General features: G+C 45.5%; 6 protein-coding genes across 6 annotated transcripts; 1 reads left to right on the top strand and 5 right to left on the bottom strand.

Annotated features, from left to right (window-relative positions):
• Positions 1 to 1,223: 1,223 nt before the first annotated feature.
• Positions 1,224 to 2,458, top strand: C8R40DRAFT_1168035 (PapD-like protein; the record flags this gene model as incomplete). The annotated part of the gene is made up of 5 exons (XM_046231125.1): positions 1,224 to 1,266; positions 1,319 to 1,410; positions 1,470 to 1,697; positions 1,754 to 1,897; positions 1,955 to 2,458. 5 exons carry the CDS (start codon positions 1,224 to 1,226, stop codon positions 2,456 to 2,458), a joined length of 1,011 nt encoding a protein of 336 aa, XP_046089075.1.
• Positions 2,459 to 2,534: 76 nt separating this feature from the next.
• C8R40DRAFT_879129 (uncharacterized protein) lies at positions 2,535 to 4,501 on the bottom strand. Its single transcript, XM_046236531.1, has 10 exons — positions 4,029 to 4,501; positions 3,893 to 3,965; positions 3,801 to 3,824; positions 3,649 to 3,746; positions 3,441 to 3,597; positions 3,326 to 3,382; positions 3,088 to 3,262; positions 2,951 to 3,038; positions 2,847 to 2,887; positions 2,535 to 2,788 (listed from the first exon to the last, which is right to left on the bottom strand). Exons 1-10 carry the CDS (start codon positions 4,187 to 4,189, stop codon positions 2,709 to 2,711), a joined length of 954 nt encoding a protein of 317 aa, XP_046089074.1. The 5' UTR covers positions 4,190 to 4,501; the 3' UTR covers positions 2,535 to 2,708.
• C8R40DRAFT_1235562 (P-loop containing nucleoside triphosphate hydrolase protein) lies at positions 4,285 to 9,834 on the bottom strand. The gene is made up of 23 exons (XM_046233390.1): positions 9,530 to 9,834; positions 9,392 to 9,464; positions 9,174 to 9,342; positions 8,943 to 9,116; positions 8,770 to 8,878; positions 8,643 to 8,717; positions 8,375 to 8,589; positions 8,288 to 8,326; positions 7,447 to 8,207; positions 7,373 to 7,397; positions 6,850 to 7,317; positions 6,598 to 6,795; positions 6,439 to 6,541; positions 6,301 to 6,383; positions 6,208 to 6,248; positions 5,842 to 6,150; positions 5,484 to 5,788; positions 5,385 to 5,433; positions 5,123 to 5,331; positions 5,007 to 5,062; positions 4,860 to 4,952; positions 4,716 to 4,806; positions 4,285 to 4,660 (listed from the first exon to the last, which is right to left on the bottom strand). Exons 1-23 carry the CDS (start codon positions 9,739 to 9,741, stop codon positions 4,546 to 4,548), a joined length of 3,972 nt encoding a protein of 1,323 aa, XP_046089073.1. The 5' UTR covers positions 9,742 to 9,834; the 3' UTR covers positions 4,285 to 4,545.
• Positions 9,835 to 11,296: 1,462 nt separating this feature from the next.
• On the bottom strand, positions 11,297 to 13,357 carry C8R40DRAFT_1039497 (AGC/Akt protein kinase; the record flags this gene model as incomplete). Its single annotated transcript, XM_046223841.1, has 9 exons — positions 11,297 to 11,340; positions 11,391 to 11,732; positions 11,788 to 11,862; positions 11,915 to 12,075; positions 12,129 to 12,260; positions 12,310 to 12,503; positions 12,553 to 12,841; positions 12,902 to 13,030; positions 13,080 to 13,357. The coding sequence occupies 9 exons, from the start codon at positions 13,355 to 13,357 to the stop codon at positions 11,297 to 11,299; spliced, it is 1,644 nt and encodes a 547-aa protein (XP_046089072.1).
• A 93-nt stretch (positions 13,358 to 13,450) lies between these two features.
• On the bottom strand, positions 13,451 to 14,094 carry C8R40DRAFT_878832 (uncharacterized protein). The gene is made up of 4 exons (XM_046236528.1): positions 14,036 to 14,094; positions 13,885 to 13,980; positions 13,666 to 13,829; positions 13,451 to 13,609 (listed from the first exon to the last, which is right to left on the bottom strand). Exons 2-4 carry the CDS (start codon positions 13,974 to 13,976, stop codon positions 13,602 to 13,604), a joined length of 264 nt encoding a protein of 87 aa, XP_046089071.1. The 5' UTR covers positions 13,977 to 13,980; positions 14,036 to 14,094; the 3' UTR covers positions 13,451 to 13,601.
• C8R40DRAFT_879077 (DNA mismatch repair protein MutS) lies at positions 13,858 to 17,888 on the bottom strand. Its single transcript, XM_046236529.1, has 20 exons — positions 17,478 to 17,888; positions 17,400 to 17,425; positions 17,238 to 17,335; positions 17,105 to 17,185; positions 16,773 to 17,050; positions 16,596 to 16,708; positions 16,509 to 16,544; positions 16,376 to 16,452; positions 16,067 to 16,314; positions 15,934 to 16,011; positions 15,817 to 15,876; positions 15,654 to 15,761; positions 15,520 to 15,601; positions 15,383 to 15,462; positions 15,323 to 15,333; positions 15,224 to 15,258; positions 14,950 to 15,178; positions 14,584 to 14,899; positions 14,405 to 14,516; positions 13,858 to 14,348 (listed from the first exon to the last, which is right to left on the bottom strand). The coding sequence occupies exons 1-20, from the start codon at positions 17,781 to 17,783 to the stop codon at positions 14,032 to 14,034; spliced, it is 2,691 nt and encodes an 896-aa protein (XP_046089070.1). The 5' UTR covers positions 17,784 to 17,888; the 3' UTR covers positions 13,858 to 14,031.
• Position 17,889: the final 1 nt, after the last annotated feature.

Raw genomic sequence — 17,889 nt, 5'->3', positions numbered from 1 at the left:
CAATTCTCCAAATCTGAGGTCATAGTTGAGGTCATAGCCTGAGCCAAGGCGATTGCGAAACAGTGCAGATGATTTGAAGTTGGGTGAAGTCGAGTTGAAAAGCAGTGCCTACAATGTAGCAAAGAACACACGTCGAGTTTGAAAAGGAACTGTAATTTGAGGTGCGCCTGCTAACATACACAACAAAAGACAGCACATTAGAAAGAGCTTTTCAAAAGGAGAAATTGAAAAATAGATAGAATGATAGCGTAAACGGCATTTGGGAAGGTCAAAGCTGGTATTCGCACTTCTGTATTAGGACATCATTAATGATACTGTAAGTACCTTTCTGAAGCATGCCTAAGGCTTCACCACAAAGCGACAATTAAAGGCTAATGATATCTGCATACGCAATAAGATTGCCAATATACAGGCTATTCACATGGCATAGCCTGGCATAGTTCAAAACAGCAAAATTACAACTTCGAGGGAATATATCATCGACACACTGTTTGATTGGCAAGCCTATAGGCAGTGGTACAAAAATCGAGTCCCTGGTGGAGATTCACTCCCGAATAGGTTGCATTAAGAATAAATTCATAATAGTTCTGAAATTAAGCAAGCAAAGGGTCACAATAAGGAGAAAAGAGAGAGAGAGAAGCCCAGGGATAGATGAAGATGGTAGTAGTGATACTGTAGTAACCCATGTGTATAGCCTGTGATACATGAGATCAGCGACAGGTGGAAGGTAGGAACGGAGACGCGGCTTCCATTGATATGCAAGAGCTCCTTTTAGGGCCTTTAGAGCTTTCACTGTTTGTCAATCTTCGCTGCCAGATTGTGCAAGATGCTTTGTCGTCTACACCGCAGACACAGCAAACCACATGCTGTTGCGCTATAGAAATCGCGATGTCGAAAGAGTGTTCAATCATGCTGGTATGCAGTGTGCTGTTGTTGACGAAACTTCGAAGCTTTAACGTTTAGCTAGATTCTTCTCGTCATCGGAGTTGTATCAGTAGAGACTAGTAGAGAAATTTGGTGGATCAGCACAACTCGAGACATCGAGTGGAAATGCAGTGCCTTTATGATTTCGCGTTATAAGAAACACGAAGTGGGCAACAGGCGGCCATGAGGAGCGAAGTTTGAACGTCAGAGCGACATATTATCCGTCCACGTGGCTCACCAAAACTTCATAAGAGTATTACGCTGAACTTCTCCACGCGGCCCTTTCTTTTCCTTCCAAAATGTCTGTATATCTAAGTCCCAACAATTCTCTTGGATTTAACCGTACGCATCTCTTGGACCGCTCCTAAAGAACCCTGATAACCTTTCAGCCCAGGTCCTCTTACCACCCTCGTTAAGAGGGCGCTGATTATAACTAATCCCCATGCTCAACCCGTAGCCTTCAAAGTTAAAACTACCGCTCCTAAGGTCTTTGCCACTTTTACAATAAAACCGCTGTCTATACTCTGACAATTCTCCCCTCCCAGTTGTACTGCGTACGACCGAATTCGGGCAGGATAGAGCCGGGTGCAACTGCTGAGGTTGCTGGTGCGTCATTGGTCCTCTTCAAACGTTGGGAACTTGATATTAGCCTTGCAGTAATGTTACAACCTCTCAAGGAAGAACCCCCGCTAAACGCAAAATGCAAAGACAAGTTCCTAATCCAGAGTACCCTTGTAACCCCGGAAAAAGAGCAGAAGCCGTTGGGAGAGATTGTGCGTGATTACTCCCTGTTACTTGGGGCACTTTCCGACCGTTTTTGTCATTACAGTGGACGGTTCCGGAAGGAGACACCAATGAGGCTAACAAGATACACCAGTTGAAATTGAAAGTGGTTTATCTACCTCCCGAAGGCCAGGTGTTGGAGGAAGAGGATGAGAATTTGGCCAATCAGAGCTCAATCATTCCCGACTCAGTATGTCTTACTGCAAGCCTTAATTGTGGCGTGTATAGCTGATTTGTTCCAACACAGCGGCAATTTGACACTGTTCGCCAACAGCCAACAGCGAATGGACACGATATCCCCGAATTTGCTCTAGAAGGTGAACCAAGTACACTACAACACCCAGAGGAGGAAGAACACCACGATGCCCACGAGGAAGTGCCAGTTCCTCCGGTCTCTGTCTTCATCCAGCCCCCTCCTCCGGAAGTTGCTGTCCCCGAATCTGCCACACCAGCTATTGCTCCTGTCACCTCAACACCTGCTGCGCCTGTTGTACCCCCCCTCCCGGATCTAACCGAGGAACTGATGGATGCTCGGGCAGAGATTGATAGACTGAGATCACTCTTAGCTGCTGCTGCGCCACCCCCGGAGCTCAGACAACGCACAAGGAGGCTTTCGGATGACATCACCATCGCTCCCAGTGATGTCGGCACCATGGTAGAGGAATTACCTATGCCTCAAGATGGTGTTCCCCTGCAGGTCGTGGTGATCATCTCGTTAGGAGTGTTCATAATGACATATCTGTTCTTTTAATTGGTACCATTGCTGTTGACTTATTTTTTCTCTCTTTTGCCTCATTTGATTCCCTTCGATGCTGAAAAGTAGTGCCGTTCTCTGGTCCTGCTACAACAGTTTGTATACCATACTCAGTGACTAGTGACTGAAGGGAAAAGCTTCATGATAATCTTTACGCCTTTTTGTCATTTTTACCGTCTATCCACTCCTTGCATTTTCCAGCGGCACTTGCTTCAGCGAGGATGATGATCAAAACGCTCTTTAAACTTCAAGTACTTCCAGATTCTAGTTGAGACCTCAAAGTGTCTGCCACTAGCTTGTGAACAGCCTGAGTGGGGTGTCCGGTATCTACAACCAAATGGCAGCTTGAGCCTTATTGTACACGGATGTAAGGGTATAAACTCACTGTACCAGAAGAAGCCTTCGGGATCTGTACAAGTACAAAATCTAAGTGTAAACAGCCCATCACATACATAATAATGCATGAGTGATTTTAATTATGGCTCTCACCCAGTGATATTTGTAAATCCGAACTCGGCCGCATTGTCCAAGATATTGTTGAAGACTGCGTTCGCGTCGAATGTCATTACAGTGGCATCTAAGAGAAAGGTATGAACAAGAATGCGAGAGTTGAACATCGAACTTACTAGGGTTTCTTTCGGAAAATGCAATGGTGTGATTCGCAAGAGCAGAGTTGAACAACGCGATATGTTCTTTCATCTCCGCTGCGGCAGTGGCGTTCCCCACTGTAGCTGGATTACGATCTTCCGGAGGGACATTGATAAAAAGATGTTTCCTCAGTCCGTTATCGAAAGCCATTTGCTATACATACATAAACCTTCTTTAGTACAAACTGACAGAGGTAACTTGAGGATTGCGACTTGCCACTGCACTGAAATACGAAGTCATTTCCGTTTCCCAGAATGCAGCAAAGTCGAGGATCTAATAAGTAATGAGGTCAAAATCCAGTACAGAATCTACATTTATATTGATTTCTGACCGAGGCATTATTCATGGTATCTCCTGTATCGTTGATACCAATCCACCAAAAAGTCAATGTTTCATTTTCGGGATGAGGAAGAACATCGGAGGCGTATTCAGTCCATTGTGCGACTTGCTCCACAAGCGACGTCGTGAAATTGTGGTGTCGAGGTAAACTGCATACATAGAGTATCAGTGATGTACGATATACCTCAAGACTGACTGACAGAGCAGCATCTATATCGGATCCAGCAAAAGCGAAATTCCACAATTGTTTCTCGCAGAGAGTTGGACTGCCTTCGAAACACCCGGTCAAATATTCTATCTAGAAAGTGTTCCAATCTAGTAACGATGAGAAGGGGCAGATGCTGGAACGCACCCAGTTCGAGCCTTCTGAACTTGTCTTCGAGAGAAACATCGAGTAATTTAGTTTGCTTTGTCAAGCAGAATGAACAGGAATGAACAACGTACATTTTTTGGGATGATGTCGTCGGAGAATATTTTCTGAGGAGTGAAGGCAAGATCCAACACATCCCCGATAAAACTGTACGATAAGAGACGATGAGTTGACACACATACTCGATTTGCTTAGTAGTCCTCACTTCACCTAAAGTTGGGATAGCCAGATGTTCCCTGCACAAAGGTGTAGGAGTCTCCAAACGCATAAACGAATCTGGTAGAATTCCAATTGAATCCCGATGGTGTTGCAACAGTGGCAGCAACGGTCATCAGGATTTGGATGAACGGAAACGGAAAAAACCTTGACATGCTATGGGGCTTTAACCAGCCATGGGACAAATGAATCGCAATTTATGCACTCATTGCAACGCAGGAACAAGAGGCCCGGGGAAGCAGCTGATCCTGGAATGAGTGAACGCGGCCCGATCATACCATTGGAGAAAAGATGTAGCTATATACTGTACGTATGTACTGCAAAAAAAATTATGAATAATCGTGATGTGATCGCTGAAAGGAATGTAAGTATAGAATTGTGCATTGTGCATATGCATCGATTGCGAGTGTTATATTGTATCCAATAAATACCGCCTCTTTCAAGATCCAAATAATGTAGTCGTTATTGGAAAGCAAGACTCCATCCAATGTAATGTAATTAAGCAATAACCTCAATTCCTCTTACTGAGAGCCTGTAACTGAACAAATTCGTAGTAATCTCCCTTTCTGCTGAGAAGCTGGTCATGGGTTCCGGCTTCACTGACGGCACCTTCCTTGATGAAATATCTAAAGTGATAAACATTCAGACGCGATTATCATTGCATGAGAGAGGGAAAATCACATTCGGTCAGCGTTTTGAATGGTGGATAGACGATGCGCGATAGCAATCGTGGTACGACCTTTGGAAGCCGCGTCAAGCGCCGCCTGAACCACTAGAAAGGACAGTCAGTAATACTGATGAAAGTGAGAAGAGCACATGATATACCTTTCTCAGAATTCGAGTCTAACGCAGAAGTGGCTTCGTCCAATAAAAGAACCTTGGGATTCCTCAGCAGAGCCCGGGCGATGGCGATACGTTCTAGAAAGTGCTATGTCCATCATCCATGATACATTCGCGGAATTGATTACATACGTTTCTGGCCACCAGACAGCTGAGAGCCCTTTCCACCGACTTCAGTATCAAATCCTCTATTGCGAGTAAGATCGTTGTCAGTGGAGCATACAAATGACTTGAAAAGAATCACATACTGGGGCAGCGATTGGATGAACTCCAGAATGTTCGCTTTACGACAGGCATCTTCGATCTCTTCTTGTGTCACCTCGCTTGCGGGTTTGATGGCCCCCAGTAGGATATTAAAGCGTACAGTACCAGCATATAACGTTGGTTCTTGGGAAACCAACGCGATAGACTTGCGATAGTCAGTAACATTGATATCTGAGATTTTCTCGCCATCGAGCTATACAAAGACGTGAGACGGATCTCGACTGATGCTCAACGTCAACGACTCACGTATATCTGACCAGCCAAAGGATCGTAAAAGCGTTCAATCATCTGAATTCTGTGATGGATTTTAGCGCGGGGGCAAAGAACAGAGCAAATACTACCAACACGGTCGATTTTCCACATCCAGACTGCCCGACAAGTGCAATGTAAGTTCCAGGTTCAACATGGAGGGTTAAGTCACGAAGGACACGGACTCCGGGTCGGGTGGGATATCTGAAGTGCACGTTCTCAAATCGAAGTTGACCACGAACTTGAGTAGGGTCAAGATGCTTTCCCTCAGTAGACTCGGCATCAATGTCCGGGACGGAGTCTAGCAACTTGATAATGTCGGTGGCGGCACCTTTGGCCGAGGACATGTCTGGTACAAATGAAAAGACATTTCCAGCTTGAATGGAACCAAAGGTACTACACTGTGGACAGTAGTGAGGAATGACAGTAAAATCAGGGGGCAAGTAGGACTAACCATAAGACCGACAAAAAATTCGAAAGTGCTGAACTCACGCTCAGAAACTAGTCTAGCGCCGTACCAAAAAACGAGAGCAATCACGAAGAAGACCATGGATTGTGAAAGGGCGTAGAGACCATTGCTGGAGATAGCAGTTCGATTTGATTTACGCAGGGGCTCTTCCAGGCTCTCGCTATACAGATCACAACAGTCTTTTTCCCGTGTCAGCGCTGCGACAGTACGGATGGACGCAGCAGCTTCGCAAGCAAGCTGCGCAGAGGCAGCATGCTCTTTCTTGTTTGCTTGGTCTTTGAGAACAACGACGCGCTGAGATATTTAAATTAGACCGAGAGCGATACAATCTGTAAACAACATACTACTCACGAGTCGAATATATCCGGTTGTGACCAGCAGTGGCATACATGCTGCAAAGGGTATATTAGGGAGATAGACAGGTACAGGAGAAAATGACCTCACCGAAACCAACGAGCCCAAGTTTCCATGCGAAAATGAGGCCAACGATAGTTCCTCCGACAAGGGTAGAAGCGCTTTGAACAATACTGTAATGATTATTGATTAACCTCGCAATTATTTATCAATGGTCTGATAACTCACGCCCCGAGGGTGACTCCAGCCAGACCATTGACCTTCTGGGGATTATCACTGAGTTCGGCAGTCAGAGCACCCGTGTTGTTCTCGTCTCTGTCAAAGAATTCGACTATGGCATACGTTAGCGATCACCCATTCAGCGAAGTGGAGACGCGATGAACTGACTATCTTGCCGGAGGATGGCTCGGAAACTCAGGCTTCTCAATTTGGCAGTAAGGTTGGCGGCGGAAGCGGAAAAGTTGTAGTTTTGAACACCGATAGTTAAGCTTGAAATGATGGCGATGAGGAAAAACCAAAGTGCATTACGATCTCCAGCAACTCGCTCAGCATGACCCGTTTCGGCGAATCCGTTGATACCCTGGGCTGTAATTGGCAAAGTCATTAACAGAAAGTAAAAGGGTTTGTTTGTAAGCACACCATAAACAATTCCGTAGGCGGGGAAAACCAAGCCTGTCAAAATGGCACAAAATCCACCAAACAAATATTTTTTCCAACTGGCTCTGTTAATCCAACCCATCCTCCGGAAAAGATATACAATGCTGTACTCGGTTTTCTCATTTAATATATTCTTCTGCTTCTGTTCAATGATCTCGCTCGCCAGAGAACGGCCAGTGTTCTTACGCCCAAGTGGGATCTCTTCTAGCGCAGCCTTTTCCATATTTTCAGAGGCATCTTCTGTATTTTCGTCATTTTCGGCGGCTTCGGTGACTTCGGCTGCTTCACGAAGTTTCTGAGATTGGACAAGTCGGGCGTAGGCGCCATTTTCGTTAGCTAGAAGTTCGTTATGAGTACCCTGTTCAAGGACGAGCCCATCTCCCATCACAAAGATCACATCTGCGTCTTTGATCGTGGATAACCGATGCGCAATCGTGATAGTTGTACGACCTGAGAGCATTAATGTCAAAAAAATAGAGATTGATCGCAAAAATAATGAACTTGCCAGCGGCAGCTTTATCGAGCGCATCCTGTAAATGATATATGAGTTGGGGTTAAAACAGAAGAAGACATATCTACCTGGACAACTCCCTCACTTTGCGTATCTAGCGCACTCGTGGCTTCATCGAGTAATAGAACACGAGGATCAGAGACAATAGCTCGAGCAATAGCAATACGCTGCTTTTGACCACCACTGAGCAAGAAACCTCGCTCTCCAACCATAGTATCGTAACCAAGGGGAAGTTTGGAGATGAAACCGTCGGCATTTGACTTGATACACGCGTCTTTGATTAATGCAAATTTTTCCTCGTCACTAGCGTGCTCATACTTAGTGCCAATGAGGCCATGGCCTACATTTCCTCTAATGGAAGTAGCAAACAGCGTGGGTTCTTGAGACACCAGACCAATTTGTGAGCGCAGCCATTTGAGATTGAGGGTCTTGATATCCCGCCCATCAAGTTTTACAACACCCGCGAGAGGGTCGTAAAACCTCTCGACAAGAGAGATGACCGTAGATTTCCCGGATCCGGAGGCGCCAACAAGTGCTGCGGTTTTACCAGCACGGAAGTTTAATGAGAGATCCTTTACAACAACGACGCCAGGACGGGAAGGGTATGCAAACTTAATGTTTTCCAAGGTTATTTCGCCTTCGACATGCTCTGGCTGCAATCCGTTGGGATCAGCCGAATCAATGGCTGGAACACGGTCAATGGTCGCGAAAAGTTTAGATGCCGCTCCTCGTCCATGTGTGATCGCTTGCATTTCGGGGTTAAGCAGTGCGAGAGAAAAGGAACCAATGAGGATAGCCATAAACACGTTAATTACCTGGCCGGCATTAGCTATGGGAGATTTTCAGTTGAAACCAAGATATCACCATCCTGCAGAGCAGGGAACGACAAGAGAGTCGACAAGAACTCACCATGACCGTCAAGGATCAACGTGGTACCAAAGTCGAACGCTGCAGTGGATTGAGCATTCATATATTACTCCTAAAATGAACGCATACCTAACCCATAGGACGAATAAATGACAAAGAAGAATACTGCGAGGCCTCCTCCGTTCCAGATTGCAGCTTTGCCGTCAACAACTTCGGACTGATCAATGTGATTGTCGTACAAGGAAGCCAGGATCGTTTGAGTTCCGAAAGCCTGTGCGGTACGAACTGTGGATATAACCTCCTCTGCAAGAGAACCACCGTCAGCGACAGCTTTCAAGGACATTCTGGGACTCAGAATAAGCAAATGTTAGCAAACTGATACATACACCGTACTCACTGCATGTATTTGGAAACAAATTTGCCCATCAATGCTCCTGTAATAGCTATACAAGGCAATATCGAAGACATTGCGCTGTGATAGTATTAGTAGCTTTTCGGCGGAATGTATGAACCAGGAAGCTTACAGGGCAAGACGCCAATTCCGCGCATAGGCAAGAACAAAACCGGTGACAAAAGCCGCAAGGAAGTTCACGACTAACGCAACTTTCTCGGATATTCCTTGTTGCACAAGATCTATTTAATGTCAAATTGTGGAAGATGGTGAGGTAAGTAGGATTGTATAGACCGAAATACGTACGTGTGTCGGTTTGGATACGAGTTGCTACCTCTCCGGCGCCCACTTTGTCGAAAAATTGGATGTCTTGACGCAAAACTGCTTGTAAGTAGTGTTCCCGTATACGTTTCGCGTTGACTTCTCCAGTAAAGGTCCAAATATACATATAAAGGTATGTACACACGAACATTCCGATACCTGGACAATGGGGGGTTGAATCGGTAGAAGTATACTAGATAAATGATGCCAACAAACCAATGATGACAAGATACAACGCGTCCTTGGAAGATTCTGAACGAAACCCAGCAGCAACGGAGTCGAACGATTGTTGTGCTGTGACATTTCCTTGGTTCATTTCGTTGACAACAACTTGGAACGATACAAACGCTTGTGTTAATTTGCCGAATAACAACGACATGAGAGGCTGATCATGGCTGAATATCATACTGCGTACAAAGAGAAATTTTGCCCACCTGTGCTGCACCAGCTGCAGCTGCAGCAAAAAGACCAATGAAGTCCAAGATCAGTTCTGTCCTAGTGGAAAACCTGCGAACGCAAGAGGAGGCTGAATGAATAGGGATGTTTGATTGAGATATAGAGCAGTTCCGCACCTGAACATCTCTGTAAAACTGACGGGGTGCAACTCGGGTTCCACTGGTTGTGGAACCAAGGGAGGTTCTGATGAGAGAGATTCCTTCTCATCGTGATCGACGTCCTTCTTTTTGGGCACAGCAGGGTTTGACGACCGCCAGAAAAACCGTTTCTTATCATTGTGATTGAGAGTCGTTTTCTCGTCTGCACTATTCGGCCGAGAATCCGACATCTTTAAAATCGGTTGAACCGCTTATGGGGAAGGTGATGAGGAGAGGACAAGCTACATGCAATGGGAAGCTGCGTCAACTTAAGTATGGCTTTCGGATCCGCTGACATGTCACTCTTTAGTCATTTCAAAGTGAACATTTTCCGGCATTATTCGGCAGATTTTGCGACTGTGCCGTGCAATGCGTAACTGGCTCGCTACTTTCACTTTCATAGTCTCATTAATCTTGGATGGATCTTCTTGCAATTGAAGCATTTAACTGAACGTCCTTCCTACCTTCTCTATACATATTTATCTTCAATGAACCCTACTTATGTACGTGCGAAAGTAGGCCATCGCAGGCCGTTGCACTGTGCGCGCATGGCAGGTACAAGTCCGCTCTGAGATTCCACTGCAAGCTCAAGCTCAAGCCCCCCTGCTTGAATTTTCAGGTTGCGGGCAGTTGCGGGCAGAAGTCGTGGGGTGCCCCTTGAGCCAACTTGCCCCACAATTGTGATTCAATGGAGAGAATTACATCCCACAAAAACAACTGTTAAACAACTCTACAATATTCCTATGATAATGTACAGTAGCTATGTAGAAGCTTAAAGTACAAGGGTGAAAAGATCGTGGAAAGATAGAAAGGAATTCAAAGAATAAGCCCTAAGTGACACGGCGCTCCACGTCGAAAAGATTCTGGGATGACTCGGACACAGAAAAGCTTTCTTCATTTAGTCGCCTGACTCGCTCTGACTAGTAGATCAAGTGCATCGGCATTGTTATGATACCGATCCGAGATAAGCCGGCAGGTTCAGTCTCTGATGCCACTACGAATGGAGGTCAGTTCAAAGAAGTATGGGCGGATAGGGGCGGATGGTCTGGGGAAATGGGTCACCGTAACCTGATTATGGTTTTGGTCCTTGGTTAATGGAATCAATCGAATCATTGATTGGGAGAAGGTCTTCAGGGAAAAACCAAGTCCCCGTCGTAGGCCTCTGGGCAGGCTCTCGGTCTCTCTCGGACTTGTCCACGATATTCTTGTAGTCTCAACGCACTAACGTTCGTTTTGTGCATCATGATTCACAGGTAGAGTTTGGTAGAGTGTATGCGGGAGTAGGCTGGGGGTGCGCTTGGACAGGCAATTTAGTCGAGGCCCGTTCACCTCCGGGCCTACAATGTCTTCCCGCCAGGAGTCTGCATCAAGTTGCGTTCTTCTTAGCTTGGGCCTGATTGCGGAACAATTGTTTCAAAACATTATTCAGAGAGAGACTATGGCTGTAAGGATTGTGTATCGAGTTGAACGAATAGGTCGAAGACAAATGTAGATATTGATAAAAACGAAAAGTCGATTTGGAAATATTAATGAATGTATGGCATATGGTACAATGATATATCCACAAAAAAAATTCCGAGACAACGAATAGCAGAATGATAAAGCATTGTAAGTAGATAGGATGAATAAATAGATGGATGACCCCTACGTTGACATTAGTAAGCTGTACAGGTATGCAATTCTACTGAAAAAGAATTAACTTTCTGAGAGAAAGACGAAGTAGAAGGCATCACGATACAACGCAGATTATACTGGACTGATAGGAATGTTAGTACCGTTGTAAGAAAACCCTGAACTAGACGTAAGATATTTTGTCGCACGCATCATATGAAAAGCTTACCGGTGAACCGAGCTTGAACAGTCTGGCTCAAGTTTGAGTCCTCTACGAAACTGTCAACCGGCGCTTCCGCGGTAAACACAGTATCAAAGTTAGACACATCCACAGGACTGGCCACACTGGGCTTGAACGGGGGATGTATCTTCTTGCGGGCCAACAGCTCAAAGTCGATGTGATTTACAAAGAATGGATGTTTTTTGATTTCTTCAGCGCCATTGACTCCAAGCCGACGAGTGGGATCACGAGTAAGCAGTCCAGTGAGTATGCTCTGGGCTTCAGAGCTAATCTCAGGCCCAAAAACAAGGGGGTCGTTCAGGATCTTTTGATACATACTGTCTGTATTATCTGTTCGTTGCAGAAGTATTAGGGTCTATGAGCGAAATAGAAGCAGTATGCTCACCATCGTAGAACGGGGGAAGCCCAGCGAGCATTTCGTACAAGAGAACTCCCAAGGTCCACCAATCGATGGTTTTGTCTGAATACGTGCTTAACGGACAACTTCGAAAAACAAACAGACCACTGCTCACTGTATCCTTGACCACATAGGATTTCCGGAGCAAGATATTCGGGAGTGCCACAAAAGGTGTTTGTCTTATCATTTGCCTTCATGTTCAGCTTGCACAAGCCGAAGTCACATAGAGCAATGTGGCCAGTGAAGTCTAACAAAATGTTTTCCGGCTTCAAATCACTGGCTCAAAATTGTGAACAGGCTAGCGACATTATCAAAAAAAGCAAACATACCGATAAACAACATCGAGTTCATGCAGATGCTCTAGAGCCAGAAGTAGCTCAGCGCTATAAAATCTAGCACGCTCTTCATTGAAACGTTGTTCCCTCTGAAGATGGTGGAACAATTCGCCGCCGTTTACAAATCTGCTCTCGATCAACTTCCAACTTCCAACGAACAATTGAAAGTACTTACGCTAAGACAAGATACAGCTTCTGTTCCGACTGAAAGCTAAATTTGAGCGGTACGATGAAAGGACTATTTACTTGTGCCAGTACTAGGCGCTCAGCTAAGGTGTGGGTGATCTCGTTGCGGTGGACGATATGAGCCTTGCGGATGGTCTTTAATGCATAGATTCGCGAGGTATCCCGTTTGCGGACCTGCATGACCTAGAAGATAGTTTTAGATGTGTTAACCGAGGACACAAGAGTATCGCACCTTTCCGAAACTACCCTTGCCAATGACAGTGATGAGCTCGAATTCATCAATGGTCAAGGAACCACCATAATGAGGCTGATATGAAACACCAATTTGGATCTTCCCAGACCCACCGACAACCTCGTACCAGCGGTCCTCAGTCCCCATGTTCTCGAAATCTGGGACGAACTTGATTCCTCCCAAGAAAACGTCGTTCCCAAGGTCATCTGCGAGACCGTCTCCTCCACGTTTGGGTTCGTCAGCGCGCAGGTAGCATTGGAGGGAAAGTTCCGAATTACGGGAAACATCACTGGAGAACAGTTCATCAAGATTTGGATGTTTGATCAATGTTTGATCGAAGCTAACTTACAAGTGAGCCTGGTACATGTATAGAGGCTTGTCGAGTTCACCGCCAAGGGGAGTTATGAGTACCTGATTGACCTCATATTCCATTACAAGGTACGGGAGCCACCAGCATTGCGTACGCTGAATGCTGTCCCTATGTAATGTTCAGATATTCTCTACTTTCGTCATGGAAACAAACGGACCTGTTTCCTTTAGACCGCGCCAGTCGATGCTGCTGCACGCTGGAAGGGGAGACGGAAGCAGCTACCTTGGCTTGCTGGGACACCAAAGCATTCTGAACAGCAGGAGGAAGTGCAGTACCCGGTGGAATGCTGAGGCCTTCAGCCCAGAGGACTCGAATAGCAAGCAGCCCGGATCTGGCACTGGGTTTGCCTGCACCGTCTGGGTTAGAAGGAGTCGGAGTGGTGGAGCGGAGGTTAGTGAAGGAGGCTTTCTTGCCACGTCCAAGCTTCCAAGACATGGTGTTGTATTAAGACAGAAAATGAGCGTATAGAGAAAGCCTGCTTTCTATTCTGTGATACAGGGATGTGGGTTTGCGTATGAAGTGGGAAGCAAAGTGAATAATATGCCATTAAATAATTTAACAGAATGGCTGTGACGATTTTTGATATGTGATTGTCACCATTGGGTCACATGGCAGAAATTATAACCTGGTTATTAGTAATACTTATGTCCATCCATCTCTGTCGTCCGAGTCACGGATGTTACAGGTCTGCAACAAGCATTTAAATATTTACTGTATACCTCAATCTCCTGGGTGTTGCCTACCAAGCACTTCCCCCAATTTCTTCTTCACACCAACATTATCCACAGTGAGATTCCACCCCAGGAACCTGCGACATATCGCTTCAGCTTCTTCAAGCTCCAAAACTTCCTTTTCCGACATCCTCTCGTCCAGTAGCCGGCCAATTTCATAGGAAGATAATAGCTGACTGTAACAACAATCCAATCAATGGTAAGCAGCCGTTAAACGAAAGTCATGGTTACCTAACGTATTGCGCCCTTTGCACCAAGCGGGGGGGAATACCAAACAATTCTGCACACTTGGCCGCGTGCGAGTCCATTGATAGCCCTTCCATTACCCTACATAGATTGAGAAGATTTGAACCAGGCCGGCCACAGTCCGAATGATATTCACCTGTATAAATAAGTTATTTCCTCTCGTAATCCTTCTTGCGTGGCCACACTACTACTTGGTTTTGTTGCAGAAAGGGTGGCAGACAAGCTCCTAGAAGTCAACGAGTTGCCAGGACTGCCTGGCTCTAGGAGACTTCCATCTCGCGCCGCAGTGAACATGACTTGCATATGTAGAAAAGATATAGGAATCAATTTAGGATCAAGTATCTCTTTCCTGAAGACATCGTGAAAATGTGTTGCAACCAAAATTTTCGGACAGTTCGATTTTCTAGCCAAGAGGTGCTTGATGACGCCGCAAAGAAGGCCTGCTCCATCTAGGAAAGCTGAAGTAAAGATCTGAAGGAACAAGGGGAAAGGAGAAGTAACCAGCCTGTTGGAAGAGTTCCTTTGCCGAATTCGTCCAGAAGGATAAGAGAGCGAGCAGTACAATTTCGGAGTGCCAGTGATACTTGATTAAGGTCGATCATGAATGCTGATTGCACCTAGGACCGGTTCAAGAAATTTGAGCAATGATGTTGATAGATAAAAGTGGATAAAACTCGGTATCACTTTGGAGACAGATTCTCTCGTTGAAATGCGGGTAAAGATTTTGTCTACAATGCCCAAAGTCGCTGCCTCTGCCGGTACGAAGCATCCGATTTGTGCCATGTATTGGATTAGTGCGATTTGCTTGAGATACACGCTTTTCCCACATGCGTTAGCTCCGGTGCACAATAGGACACTGTTCCAAAGCTTTAAATGATTTTCCTCCAGTTGAGTGTCCGCTTCAGAAGTGTCTGTAAAAATTGAGAAATGTCCATCTCCCCCTGTTATCCGAGCGTCGTTGGGAACAAACGTATCGACAACTAACTCTTGCAAGGGATGCCTGAGTAGACTGTGTGAAAATATCGATAAGCCAGTCAATTCCTGATTCACCTGCCTTGGACAATATCGATGATATTATCCTCAACCATGACCGGCCTTTGGTAATCGTATGCCCTAGAAACATCTGCAAAAGCGAGCAGACAATCTAATTCGGCACAAACGTCGCACGCATGTGACATCGCTGCGTCATGAACCAATATTTCCTCGAGCAAAGCTTGAATGATCTCGATCTCTCGGTCTACGATCAGCGAATGTAAATCTCCAATATGAGCATCCATGTCTGTCGCTATTAGTTTTCATACACAATCCTAAGACTGTTCCTTACCATGCATCTCTTGCGACTTGAAATAGACGTGCGATCTACGGGCCGGGGACGATCAAGAAAGGAATGAAGTCTAGATGACAATAAGGAAGATATGCATACTCCGATGAAAACTAGGGTTCGTAAGTTCAGCATCAAGCGGACAAGGTGGTGTTCAATCACCTGGAAACTCCAACCGTCGATCACTTGGACTCCTACCTCAGTTCGCCACTCTTCTTGCATAGGAACACAAATGAGAAAGCCTGTTTCCGCCAGTTCCAGAATCAACTGCGGGAATGGAAATCACATAAGTTACATACCTAACTGAGGGAAATACACAATATTGAGTGAAGATGCATAGTCGGAAGGTATAATGCGAGATATCCTTTCAGCGACTTTCGACTGCCGAAAACAAAAGTAAGATTCAGTGGACGAGAACTATCCTGTCTCATACCAGAACGGTGTCAATCCCATTATATACATGTTTTCTGTTGTCCAACTCTTCATCGATATGAGGACGGACACAGATTCTTCTGGCTTCGGTGGATTCTTCCCAATCAATCTAGATGACATCCAATTTAGCAAGGCCGTATGAGTCAAGAGAAAGAATACCGCGCCATATCGTTTATCCTAGTCCCAATCTCTCTGAAGCATGAAATGTCCAAGGCGGGGAGGAGCTAACAGAAACAAGGTATTGATCTTCACAATGAATTTTAGAATGACTGGATGCTTACTTTCTGAACAATATCAAGACCGGACGCTTCATGGAGTTCAGTGAGAGTTTCCTTTAACATAGCGCACAGCACAGTGAACTAGAGGCATGCTTATAAACCACCGTTCGTCACGGTAAACGATAGATCAACATACTTTCACCAATCCTTGCCATTCGACGAATTTTGCCTTTCCGCTACGCAAAACGCTTAGAATACGAGGAACATTCTTGATTCCCTTGAGATGGCCTCGAAGGGTAGTGACAGTTGTTACATTTTCTAGCCGAAGAAAGCACTCGACAGCGTCATGGCGCGACTTTATCACCGACAGGGAAAGCGACGGCCGAAGAAGCCAGGAGCGCATAAGAACCCTACCCAATGCAGTGTTGGTGACATTCAAAATTCCTGATTAGAAGCTCCGGTATAAGTTATCAAATCCGCAACAGACGAATTAAGGAAAACTAACCAGAAAGCGAAAGACCTTCTTTAGTCTTATTGGAATGCATCGAGGCATGATCTTCGTTCTCGAACACCTGTAATGAACTACCGTATGTTTATTCGGTGCACAAGAGTTGTGGGCTGCTTGAAAATTAACCCACAAAAGAGCATCGCCATTGATCTGCATCACTTCATTCCTTGAGAAACCATGAACAACAGACAGAGGAAAAGAAGAATGAATGACTAACAGGGCCAGACACTCAATATCACGGACCTCCAGTCCACGAATGCCCTCATCTTCAAGATCATCAACAGCACGCGCACGCACGAGTTGGTCAAGTAGTGCCCCGATAGACGCCATCTAAACAACAAACGTGGAGTTAATTTTTTCCAAACAGTTCAACACAGTTTATAGTTTGGCGCACGCAAAGCGGAGAAGACTCCAGAGATGCAAAATTAAATAACCGAATCGATGCATTCCATCGCTTTGTAGTCGGGTCGTGCATCGCACCACTACGCGTCGCCATGAATTCGTACGCGTTTCGGGAGATAGAAGACCCATCATCTGACGAGAGCATCGAGCTTTGATCCTCATCCTGCGGCAAGTCCGAAAGCAGCTGCAGAGAGATCAACCTATCTTTTCCTTTTGCAGCTGAGAACTCCTTGTTAGGTCGGATTTGAAATATGCCACTAGAAACCTCCACTAAACAGACAGGAAAGTCAATATATGCGTATAGGTAGTCAACCATAAACTTACCCAGCTCTCGAACTGTATCCATGAACTCATCATCGGATCTTGAGCTTGTGAGTACGATGTCAGGGCTAGCTTGTTCCAAGACTAAAGATGGTATCATGAGAGATTGAACAAATTTCGTCAGTGTTGGACTCACCCATCTTTGTCACGTCGAAGTGAGACGTTTCTTCCGTATCCTCTAGCACATATATACTGCATTTGATAGGATCGTAATATGCCATACCAACGCGACGACTGGAATAAACCAGAACAAATCAAGGTGCTTAGCTTCATTTGGGCGATAAAATGTTCCGCATACTTTTGACACCATGCGGTCAGAAAAATCTGTATGAGATCGTAATGAGTAACGACAGAGTATGCAGTCAATGAACCGTACCTTGTCTATCCTACTAGCTTGAGGTTCACAAGAGTCTTGGTTTTCTTCTGTAGTACTAGTGCCTTCCATTGTTCCATCCTCTGTAGGATCTTCGGTATTAGCCCGATGTCTGCCTTCCCACCTGACCTTCTTCTGCAAGGTTGGGGAATCCTCCCCGTCCTCGGATTGGACCTCCTCTTCATTAGTGTTCGAAGGTGCAGGTGTACCGGATATTGATCGAGTGCTAGCCTGAGGTTGTTTTTGTCTTCTAGTTGCATGAAATTTGCGCTTTCGATTTTGTCCTCCACCCCTGTAGAAGCCAGGCATCGTCAAAGTCTAAGACGCGTTGAAATGAAGGTGACAGTAGAAAATGCCAAAACGCGAACGTGACGACTTGAGCCTCTTTCAGCGCTAATACAACCAATCAACCAGA

The sequence above is a fragment of the Lentinula edodes genome (assembly GCF_021015755.1).
Source record: "Lentinula edodes strain Le(Bin) 0899 ss11 chromosome Unknown C8R40scaffold_8, whole genome shotgun sequence".
In the NCBI taxonomy this organism is placed as follows: domain Eukaryota; kingdom Fungi; phylum Basidiomycota; class Agaricomycetes; order Agaricales; family Omphalotaceae; genus Lentinula; species Lentinula edodes.
The sequence above is the reverse complement of the archived record's forward strand: the minus strand, read 5'-3'. Positions and strand labels throughout refer to the sequence as shown.